This window comes from Furipterus horrens, unplaced genomic scaffold (genome assembly GCF_987537825.1).
Source record: "Furipterus horrens unplaced genomic scaffold, mFurHor1.1.pri manual_scaffold_4, whole genome shotgun sequence".
Lineage (NCBI taxonomy): Eukaryota > Metazoa > Chordata > Mammalia > Chiroptera > Furipteridae > Furipterus > Furipterus horrens.
In genome coordinates, this window is record NW_028327174.1 from 136,980,093 (window position 1) to 136,992,845 (window position 12,753).

Here is a 12,753-nt window from a genome sequence, read left to right on the forward strand (position 1 = left end):
ACACTGAAAGGTCTATGTCCCTCTCCTTGAACTGAGGGGTAAGGACTTAATTAATTCTGTTGCATGACCAACAAAACTCGGCTGAAGTGACACTGCACCAGTTTCCAGGCTTCAGCCTTAAGAAACTGACAGTTTCTTCAATACCTCCTCACTTGAGATAAAAGCTCTTGGAGCTCTAAGGTGTCATGAAAAAAGCCCAATACCACATGGAGAGGTCCTGATACTACATGGAGGGAGAGGGTCCCACCTGAGCCAGCCTTCCAGTCAAGCTGACCAAGGTACCTGCCCTGCCTTTCAGTTAAGGTGTCTTAGACTCTCCAGACCAGATCAGGGACCAACTGCTTATTATCAAGTGATTCTAGTTAATGCAGTATGGAGCAGAAAAATCACCCAGAATCCTTCCTAGATTCTCAGCAAATAAAATAATAAGACTTAATAAAATAGCTGTTTTAAGCCACAAAGTTCTGGGGTGGTTTGTTACTCAACAATATCTGTTAGACTGATGAGACAATATATAAATAAGCATGAGACAAATATTTCATTTTCATTAAAAATTCAGTAAGTAGTATTAAAAAGCAAAATGCATTATACATTTTAATTTTAATTCAGACTAGGTGGCATATGCTATTTCTGGGTCTTCTAAAGTTTTATTTTAAAATCTAGCTTATTATAACTTTTACAAACATAAAATATAGGACACAAAGCTGTCAAATTAAAACATTAATAAGCATATAAGTGAATCAGTGGGTTCTAATGGAATATGGACCTCAATATGAAAACCACTTACTTGCTGGGTGGCCTGTGTGTGCATCAAGTCACCTTAGTTTCACATTTTTTCCTTTTTAAAATGTAGCTAATATACAAACTACCTCACAGGGTTGCTGAGAATATCGTAGGAAATAATGTACATAAAAATATTGTAAAAACTTTAATGTGCTATTCTATATTTAATCAATAAAGAGATAAAATGTACCAAATATACCTAGCAAATATGATTCTTAAATATTAAACATTTCTTTCTTCCAGTAGTAGAAATGCAATTACTTCAGCATAAATCTCTCAACATAACTTGTTAGAGGTAGAAATAGAAAAAATTAACCTTATCATTTTAAAGCTTTTATCATAGTGTTTATTGGGGAAATCGTCATAAAAAGTTTCTTAGCTTACTAGTTCTAATCACTGCATGTTAGAAAAGAGAATGTAATTATTTGTACCAGACACTACCTCAGAACTTTAATACCACTGGAACAAAATACTTTTCAGGCAATTCGTGGTATGTCTCATGAACTTACAACTTATCAAAGAAATATCCAAGTATTGTGCTTTCAATTTAGAGTACAGTAACATAATCCACATTTGCTCTCTCATACAGCATACACCAAAACACTTAAAAATTATCAGAATTTTTTAAAACACTAAAGTGTATGAGGTGCAAAGCACTTGATTCTGATCAAGTACAGTCATACCTCAGTACTAGTCGGCTTCAGAACTCATCAAATTCTGTACTTGTCACATTTTGACCAAAAAAAAAAAAAAAGTTTCAGCACTTGGTGCTTGCTTGGGACTCATCACATTTGTTAGAACTTGTATGAGTCATGACGCCGTACTGTAAGAGAAAATGCTTCATTGTTTGGTACTCATCAGTTTCAGGGCTCATCATGAGTTCTGGAACGAATTAACGAGTACTGAGGTACCACTGTACTTTCAATTTCCAAATAGTTTTATAAACATCAGATGAGAGAAAATGTAATGAAATATGATAACAGATATTAGTATTTGTTCCATATCTTTTAATTTTAAAAGCTTTTATAATATACAGATAATACTTAGAGAAAAATGAGTTTTAGTGTGTCCAGAGCATTATCAAATCATTTTGTAAATGCTGTATTAATTTCAGATCCTTTTTTTTAAAGAAAAACATTAGTTACTGCTGAAGCCTGTAATGTGCTCTCCTCAGTCCTATTTCTGTTCTATCCTTGTGTTCTCGTCTTCCTTCAGACATCATTACGCTAAATTTTTATTTCAACTTCATTTTAAATTCTGATTCTTTATATCATTTATAATTATTTTAACACTAAATATAATTTTAAAGGGAAAAAATAGCAAAGAGACAGATTAAATAAGCGACTCAGTTTCTTTAAGCATATCACTATCTTTCAGGATGGTTCTGAGGCTTAAGAGAATTTACCACATCATTCACTCAGTGCTCACTTTCCATAAGTCAGTACTATTCTAGGCATGTTATGTATATTAACTGACTTAACCCTCAAATTAAATTTATGAGGGAAGTACTATTATTATGTAAATCAGTGGGGCAATTCTGTCCTCCAGGGGACACTTGGCAATGCCTGGAGACATTTCTGATTGCCAAGGAAGTGGGGGTTGCTACTGTCATCTAGTGGACAGAGACCAGGGGTGTCACTAAACTTAACCAACTATGTGCAAAACAGGCTTGGATAGGCCCCCACAATAAATAATTTTGTGGGCCAAAATATCAGTAGTGCCAAGGTTGGGAAACTGGGATCTATATTTCAGATACATAATCTGAAACACAGTTTGGTTTTGTAAGTCACCCTGGGACACAGGTCCTATATGGAAAGCCACTCACTAAAATCTTATACCCTATATGCTTCCTAACAAAGTTTTATCAAAAATAAAATAAAATAAATTTTATTTTCTATTTAATAAGGGCAAAAAATCTGCTCTAGGTAAGTTTCAGCTTCTTTCCAAAGCAGTAATGTTTAAAATAAATATATTTAAAAATAAAAAACAAGAACACTCTCTTTGAAACAGAGTAAATGTTATTACCTTTCCTGCTTAATGAAAATACTTGAGGACACTTAAAGCAACTGAGACATAAATGTTCTTTAAAATACAAAAATAAAATTTATCTTAGTAACATTCTCAATTTGTTATACTTGCCTCATCTAGTGGATCCACATCTGTTTTCCTCATCTTAATAAGTACATCATATGCCTGCTGAAGTGCTCTGACCTTAGGATGAGAAACTCTAACATAGGCTGGGAGACAAATAAACCATAAACTGTAACAATGACTGAAGAGACACTTGGCCCATTGTGGTGGATTTGCATAACATCTCTTCGCCAACTTATGAGCTGTTTTTATCTCCTAGAAAGAGAATATATAAAACATGGTATTTACAAAAATTCATTAGGATATGGAAAGTGAAAAGAGAAGGAAAGAAAAGATTTTAAGTAAAAATTGACTCTAAAATCAAGCATTTCATAGTTTTACTTTTGTGAATAGCTTCCTACTTAGTGCCACATGGTTCCTTCAACATTCACCTACAGAAGCACTTTATGTTGTACTGTAACTATTTGTTAGCAAGTATGCATCTCCTAATAGACTAGAAATTCCTTAAAAATATCATTCATATTTTTATAATATAATGATTAATTAGGTGCCCTTCACATAGAAGGCACTCATTTGTTTGATGAATGAAAGGGATTTAACCATTTATAGCCTATCAGTTCTTCAATGTCATTCCTAAAAAGTGACTCTTGTCACTCTTCTTCCAGCTAAAAAGTTAAGACGCCCTAGTCTATTTTCTGCCAAGATTTTCACTTAACCCTCCCTCACTACAGTCTGATAATTCATTCCTTCACTGACTGTTACATAAAAAGACCTACTCCTTTCAAGACAACACAGTCTGAGAAAGATCACATACCTTCCTACCTAACCGTTCAATGGTCATGTTTTCAACTTCTGACTTTGATTCTGATTTAGGTGGAACAGGGGATAGGTATCAAAATCATCTGCTGAGCTTTATCAAACTAAACATACTCCCAGAAACTATAGAGCTTTCCAAATATGTCAAACTGCTATTGTGTGCCTTGCACTAAAGATCCCTCTACTGCGGAGTGTTTTAAATAAAAATATCCTGGTGTATTAATTTTTCTTGTGATCTATTTTTATGAGACTCGAAGACAGATTTGAAAATACAGTTCCTTTCCTTTTTTAAGCTAGCCTGGAAAAAAAAAATGGTGATGAAAATGAGACTTAAATACTTAGTAACCAAATTCTCCCATTTAAAAAATTTGCCTTTAGTAAGCCTGTAAGGGTAAAAAAAAATTTCCCTTCAGACAACACTGAGGGAAATGTGTACTGAAATCAAGGAACACCTTGGGTTATCGCTCAGATTTGGCAGACTGTACATGAATTGTAAAATCTGAACTAAGAATTTCATTCTGAAACTTTCCATGTTTTATAGAACCCCAAAATGTCTAATTTTTAACTCATGCCCACTATAGCTTAACTCTTTACACTTGTATCAGTATGGTATTAAAGCAAGATGTCTAGGTTGTCCTAACTTAACTCACTTGAACTCTCTTTAGAATGTGATATTTAGTATAAAGTTCATTTACATTAAACATGAGGGAAATACAAATCAAAATCACAATGAGATACCTACCATTTCACACCCACGAGGATACTATAATAAAAAATAAAAATAAAAAGGCAGATAATAACAAGAACTGACAAGGATGTAGTGAACCTGGAACACTCATACACTGCTGGTGGGAAATGTAAAATGGTGTAGCCACTTTGGAAAACAGTCTGACAGTTCCTCAAAAGGTTAAACATAGAGTTACCATATGATACAGCAATTCTACTTCTAGGTGTATACCCAAGAGAAATGAAAACATACATCCACACAAACACTTGTACACAAATGTTCATAGCAGCTATGCATAATAGCCAAAAAGCAGGAACCACTCACATATCCTTGAATGGATAAAGAAAATGGATGAATACAACGGAATATTATTCAGCACTAAAAAAAAAATAAAGTACTGATGCACCTTGCAATATTCATTAACCTTAAAAACATTATTACAAGTGAAAGAAGCCAGCCACAGAGAGCTACGTGTTGTACATTCCATTTATATGAAATGCCCAGCATAGACAAAACTACAAAGACAGAAAATAGATGAGGAGTAGCCTAGGGCTATGGCAGGAAAAAACTGGGAGTTCAGAGCTAAGGGGTAAGAGCTTCCTTTTAGGGGTAACAAAAATATTCTAAAACTGATTGTGGTGGTGGTTGCACAATTCTGTGAATACACAAAAAGCCACTGAGTATACTTTAAATGGGTGAATTGTATGTATGTGAATTATATCTCAACAAAGTTAGTTTAAAAGTGTATTTGGTTCCCAAGGATTTTCCTAAAGCATAAACATAAGCATTCAAAAACTTCAGTCTCAATATTACAATATAAGTAAGGTTGCAAGAAATCTAGTTCATTATCAACCATAGTGGGTCTTCAAATGGTCACTGTGGGTGATAATTCTAAACTATGAGCTGCATATCACATATACATATTTTACATTTTAAATTAACATGTATTAAAGAATATCTGACCTGTTTAGTTCTCTTAGCCATGAGAGCTGGACTGTTTGTAATGCTATTCCCAGTAGGGTGTCTACTAAAACAAAGTTTCAACTCCTGTGGTCTGTCAAAAAGCTTAAGGTCCAGTCTTGGAAAGTATTTGTAACTAAAATAAAAAGCAAAAATAGAACTGCTGATTTAAAACACATTAACTCTTCATATTATTCCAGAATTTAGGTGAATATTTATAAACCTCTAATAATACCCAATATTATTCCCCAAAATCCTTATACAGAAAAATGTTCTCAAAAATATAAGATGATATAGTTATAAAATACATAGACCACCTACACAGAAAGTTGGGCTCTTTCCACCCTATTTGTTATTTTCAACCAAACCCTAGAAGACAGAAAACCTGGTATCTTACTTAACAGAAGAATTAACCCTTGCAAGAGAACCCATGTGTTCAATGATAATTTATATTTAAAAAATAATATTTAGTATAATTTGTAATTGTTTTTCTTTATAAAAGTACTTTGTACTGATATCTAAAAGGAAAAATTCATATTATTTTTAATTTAGGGGTACACAATAATTTTAACCAATTCTTTACTGTTGGACACTTTCAGCTTATTTCTGAATTTTTGCAATTAAGTATCTCTGTACATATATCTTTGTAAATATTTTTGCTTAATTTCTTAGGAAAATGCCCAATAGCAGGGTTTGCTATGGTCAATATTTATCAAGAGAATCAAAAGTATTATAATCACTACCAAATTATTTCCAGAAAGGCTATACTTGCATATACTCTAACATAGCCTATCCTCAATATGATAAGTTAAAAATGCTTCTGCCCTGACCAGTGTGGCTCAGTTGGTTGTGCACTGTTCCACAAAGCAGAAGGTCACTGATTCAATTCCTGGTCAGGGAACATACAGCCTGGGTTGCAAGTTCGGTCCTGGTTGGGGCAGGTTCAAGAGGCAACAGATCAATGTTTCTCTCCCTTTCTTTCTCCTTTCCTTCCCCCCTCTCTAAAACTAATAAATAAAATATTTTTAAAACTGCTTTTACTCATCATTTTGGTTTGCATTTCATATTACTGACTATTGGGATTTCTTCTGTGAATTGCCTACTTAGTTCCTTTGGCCAATTTTCTTCTAGGAGATACTTACTGCCTTTCCCTATTTATTTTGTTTGTCAATACCTGGATTCCAATGTATAGTGATTAAGCCAAAGTAAAAAAGAATGGTACTTAATTAAGCCATTCAATCCCTATGGTATATACTCATTTCTTACGCACTACTTCTGCGATTACATATTAATTCTATATTTCCATATTTTTAGAACAGTTATTTTATATTTCCTTTGCTCCCGATATTCTTTTAAGAATATAGCCTAAGAAATAACTGGATATATACACAAAGATATAGATAGCAAAGAACTACAAACAAATCCACAGGAAACTAATGAAACAAATCACAATAAATGCATGCAATGTGGTCATTCCAAATGATATGACACAAAAATATTTTTTGGCATGGACATATGTTCAGACTATTAAAGGCAAACACAGATTACAAAGAATATGTACAAGATGAACTCATATTTGTTTTAAATAAATGCAAATTTATGCACGAAAAGGAAAAATTTACATACAATTGTTAAAAGACTAAGTATTGGTGCTAAAATGATGTCCTAATTTTCTTTTTCGCCGATGTTTAATTTTCTAAGTTTATTAAACTTTGTATTATCACAATTATAACAGTAACAATCAAATACCCTTGATTTCTCAAAAGATTCCCATCCAAATCCTATTCTTTACATTTATTTTAATAAAGAATGGTTCCTGACCCTCTACTTTTAAGTCTAATCTGACATCAAGCATATGAATTTCACAGTCATTAAATTGACAACAAAACCCCCAAAAGGGAGGACGAACCTCACAAAAGTAAATAAATTTTTTAGAGAGTAAAATATGGTTAAATGTTTAGGTGAACAGTGACCAACATCTGACTTATCTTCCAACAAGGCTGTCCAATTCTTAATTTACATTACCCAATCACACTATAAAATATTCATCTCCAGTAGTTCACTGAATAAATTTTGAAAATGACCTTCATAAATAACTAATATATGTATCTACTATTAATCAGAAACTATCAAAATAAATTACTAAAGCTGTGCCCAAAGAGCTCTTTTAAAAAATTCCTGCTACCTGTACTTTGGTGGTGGGTCCTTTCCATCATCCGGAGGTGGCTCTGGTGGCATTATGAATACAGTGTGCTCACTTTTTTGTGAATCATCTAGCTCTATCAGTTTGGTATCATCTGCTGAATCAAAATCAACCTGAAAATAGATTTTTTTCCAATTACTTTGTATACAAACAAGACCTAATCCTAAATTTCAAAACTTAATTTTAAGAAAAAATACCTTATCTGTTTTCTCCATGCCTTTATCAGGAAACAACTAGAAAAGAAGAAAAGAATTCTTAGTGGAAATGTCTACTGTGAATTTAATAGAGATTATCTTAAATTCTTTAATAAAAAATTATCCTTTTTATTTAATACTGGGCTGATACAAAACACTTCACAATATATTTTTGGGACACTATACTATATGAGGCTAAAGTATAATACTTCTCTTATGGCTATTAAAATAGAAATAATTTATTTTGATTAGTTTTTTCATGAATCCTTCACAAGCAAAAGATGACTAATCACAAGGGAAATCTGGCTTCTCAAATCAAAAATTTCATTATTATTGGATGAACCCCTGCATTAGTGATTGATATTATCTAAGCATCACTCTAACTGGATGATATTAGACTATCAATTTTGTAAGTAAACTAAAATGTTAAATAACTTTAATTGTATCCCTGAAGTCTGAGATCATACTGACAGAATGGGAGAAAAGTTAAGTTTTCTACGGCATATGAATCATTAGGAGCCCATAAAAAAATACAATGTCATAATATTCTACCTTTTTTGGATATACTCTTGAATTTTATATAGTATATAGTTTGCATAAATAATCAGCCTCAAGATCCACATAGCAAAAATAAGAATTCTATTAAAAATTTTTTAAAAAATCTAAGTCAATCATCAACTGACTGTTAAGAATCAACTTGGGCTTCCTTCAGATGGGTGAGTAAAGCTTTAAAATTTAACATATTTCCAAACAGCCTCCATTAGGACAAAAACAGTATATTGGCAAAAGTATTTGGAAAGACATTAAAACAAAAGAACACAAGACTCCATTACCTATAAAACTAAACTTTTTAAATGAACTCCTTAATCTTACCTTATTCATATAAATTAGAAAATACAAGACTTAGAAGGATCAATGGAATGTTCTTAGTACTTAATAGTTACAAAAACAAATTGAGAGTCAAAGAAAAAAATTACCTATGTATGGTAGAAACTAGGTATCACAAGGAAAATGACTCATATTAAGCCCAGAATTAGACATTGGCATGCCCATGTCAACACCCACATGCCCACAGACACATGCATGCATGCACACACACACACACACCCCCTATGTTGCCTCCCTCAGACCATTTGGGCTAATAATAATGATGATGATTATACATACAAATAGTTAAACTGTTAAAGTTTTTCCTTAACATTGATATATAGGACAAAGCTTTACCTTTTCTATGCAGTCATCAAAAAATGCCAGTCCAGTATCTTTATCACTTACAAAACTACATTCTTCAATGAATCGAATAAAAATCTGTGTTTTGGATAAAAGGGTGTAGAATTTTGTATAGGTACGATCTCGACTTTTTAAAAATCCTAAAAACAAAAAAATTATAATTAAAGTTTTAAAGTTATATTAAACATTAAACTTCTACATTATATTAGTCTCTTTATATACAATATATCACTATAGAAGCTTCTAGTAACCATAGCTCCTTCTGCCTGATTCAACCACGAAAATGTTTTCAATAACCTTTTCAATGAAATGTGAATCTTTTATAAGAAACCGCTAGCCCTATAGCTCTCAAGTAGAAATTTCTGATAGTCTGCATATTCTTGAGCAAGAGCTGTCAGTGTACTTCCTCTGCAATGTCACCAATTATTTCTGTATAGTCTTGTAAAAGTTTCTGCTCACTGAAGGTTCAAGCATCTGGCTATTTAACCCTTTATCATATCAACTGCAGTCATCTGCGGACTTTAGGGACACTCTCCTTCATTCAGTGAAGATCAGGGCACCTAATTCAGAGTTTTCTCCTCTCCAACTCCTACTATCTTTCTTCAACACACACTGAGCACAAACCATCCAACACTTTCAATGATCTGTGGTCTATCCTACCTCAACCACCAACTACTACACAGTCACACACACTCTCTGCACTGTTCCTGCTATCGTTAAAAATACCTCTGCCTCCCAAATATCTACTTTACATGTTATTTTTCTGACCATTACCCCTATCTATCTAGTTTGCTTATTTAAGTACTCCCACCAAGGCTCTTTTTCGGGGTGGGGAGGTAGAAGCTAGACTCATTGAAATCTATAATCCATTTACCCTTTTCCATTCTACCTAAGCCCTCCTGTTTTCACTTCTCTACCTAATACTGATTCCATGCCCATGTCCATCATTTCAATTACCTTTTTTCTTGTCAATTCTTATGCCCTTTGTCTTTTTTTGTCAAACCCACCTAGTATAACGTAGCCCTGGTATTGCCTGCTTTCTCTGTATCTGCACCAGTGTGGCTGAGCACAAGTTAAAAGGGGGAAAAAAAGTTCCATAACTGGTGGATCAGGATCATCACTACTGTACCTTCATCCTTGACCAGCAACCCTTTATCTGTGTTTTCACAGCTATTTCTGGTTTTTAAATGTTCACCTTCCATGTCTTTTTTCCCCAACCCCAAGTGATCATATTTTATATTGCAGAGAAAATAGAAATCATTAAATGAGAACCACCTTCATTATCTCACTACAAAATATGTGATTCCTTCTGCAGCCATCATTCCTTCCTTCCTTCTTTTTACAATGGATATGCCTGGTCCTCCTACTTAAGGCTAAGCCTACCACCTCAGCCTGGGATTCCAGCCCCTCAGTATTAATCAGAACAATTCTTTCTCTCTATTAGCTACTTATCAACACACTCAAGTCTCTCTCATTAAAAACACAAAGCAAAACAAAACAAAAACAACAACAATAAACCCCTTTCCTTAAAAAAAATCAAATCCTCCCTTTTCTGCTGTTTTTCTGCTCAATAAAAAGCACAACCATTGACTTGGTTGTTAAAGACAAAAATCTCAGTTACTCTTGACAGCTCCCTCTATCTTACAGTATTCCCTCACTTACCATGGGTATTATGTTCTAGACACCCCCCACCCCCACCCTGTGATAGATGAAAATCTGCAAAGTAGGAACCTTACATTTATTTCAGTATTTATATATATTTTTAAGGCTTTATAAACCCTTCCCACACACTTATCAACTGTTTCCAGTCCCTTATTAACCTTTCCCACTCACTTATTAACCTTTTCCACACTTTTATAAACACTTATGTTCTTAAACATACTCTACACTCTTAAACCTATGTAACTTTAACAACATACATATACAGTACCACAAAATCCCGTGATATAAAAATTCGCGATAATTAAATATAATATTTAAAAGAATCCCATGATACAGTGAGGCCGCGATACGTGAACCGCGATATAGAGAGGGACTACTGTACATCTTATATTCAATCACCAAGTTTTATCCAATCTACCTCCTAAAAATCACTCTTCTATTCATACTATCACCAGCTAATTCAAGACACTTCCACTAGTAACTTGGACCAATGCACTAACCAACTAATCAGTAGATCCATACTTTGGGTGCCTCTAATTCAATATCTGCATAGAAACTAAAGAGACTTAAAAATGTAAATCTGACCCTATTACCTACTTAAATATCCTTAACTGGCTTCCAAGTACTCTTAGAATAAGGACTAAAATTCTTCACTGGTTCTAAGTAATCTTACATGATCTGGCTCATGCACACCATTAGAAGCATGGTGTTTGAGCCACTTTTCCCTCCAGCCTTTCTTTCTCTGATACTTCTGTCATTCCACATACTGTGGTCCTCACTCCGTCACACTGAAATAATACTTAGTTGAGAAATGCTTACATAAAATAGAAATAGATTATTCTTGACAAGTAGTAAAGAAAAGATTTTTTTCCTTCTTCTAATGGATACAGGCAATTAACAAAAACTGTTGAAACGAGGAAATGAAACGCTGATGGGAAACCATAATGAATGAATGAGGCCTAAAATTACATCCACTGATCAATCTTAAGAGCACTAAAAATGGGAAAGCCAGATATGTATGTGCCTCAAAATAGGAAGTACCGAGCACCAAGTATTTTGCCACTACTTGCCAAGAAAATTGAACTTGAGTCTGATCAAGCTCTAGATCAGTACTGTTTAATTCAGTAAACACTACCCTCATGTGGCAATTTATCTCTTGACAACTGGCTGGTCCAAACTAAGATATGCTTTTCTAATCACCAATTTCAAAGACTTAGAAAGAAAAATATATATATATATAATATCCATTAAATTAAAAAATTAAATGACATGTTGAAATAATACTATTTTGGATATATTACATTGGAGAAACGTTATTAAAATGCAACAACATGGATGGATCTTGAGAGTATCATGCTAAGTGGAGTAAGTCTGATGGAAAAGGACAAGAACTGTGATTTTACTCATATCTGGGACATAAAAGAAAAATCAGCAAATGAACAAGCAAAACAAACTCACAGAAATAGATAACAGATTAGTGGTTACTAGGGGGAAAAGGAATGAAAGGAGGACAAAGAGGGTAAAGGGGGTCAAGTATATGGTGATGAAAAAAGACTTGACTTTGGGTGGTGAGCACACAACGGAGTATACAGATGTTGCGTTATAAAGTTGTACACTAAAACTTATCTAATGATATTAACCAATGTTACCCCTAATACAGTTAATTAAAATAAATTAAAAAATAATAATTTCCCCTATTGCTTACTTGTTTTTTAACTGTGTCCACTACAAATTCTAAATTATGTATGTGGCTTACATTATATTTCTATTGGACAATGGCTCTTGCTCCAACTACAAGTTTACAGGAAATACAGATGATGGAAGAAATGTTAAATAGCACAATGATATAATCAGCACAGATAAGTTCAGAAAATTATAAAGATAATTAACACAACTTATGGGTGAAATGATGTCCTATCTGGAATTTAAAGAGAGAGGGAGACCATTCAAGAGAGCTGAAACACAAATAGCAGAATGTTGATTGCTACTACTGCTTAAGTTGGAAGATGCCTATATGATTCGATATATGTTAATGAAAGTATTCCCTAAGAAAAAGTTATCCCAAAACCAATAGCTAATTCTTATTC

General features: G+C 33.4%; 1 protein-coding gene across 1 annotated transcript in view; it reads right to left on the minus strand.

The window, feature by feature from the left end:
* LOC150012916 (DENN domain-containing protein 4C-like) overlaps window positions 1–12,753 on the minus strand; it is a 105,055-nt gene that overhangs the window by 37,027 nt on the left and 55,275 nt on the right. Inside the window, exons 13-17 of the mRNA XM_090274071.1 lie at window positions 8,999–9,144; window positions 7,778–7,813; window positions 7,563–7,693; window positions 5,381–5,513; window positions 2,923–3,129 (exon numbers count right to left, since the gene is read on the minus strand). Of these exons, the coding sequence (XP_090130197.1) occupies window positions 2,923–3,129; window positions 5,381–5,513; window positions 7,563–7,693; window positions 7,778–7,813; window positions 8,999–9,144 (653 nt within the window). The remainder of the gene's footprint in view (window positions 1–2,922; window positions 3,130–5,380; window positions 5,514–7,562; window positions 7,694–7,777; window positions 7,814–8,998; window positions 9,145–12,753) is intronic.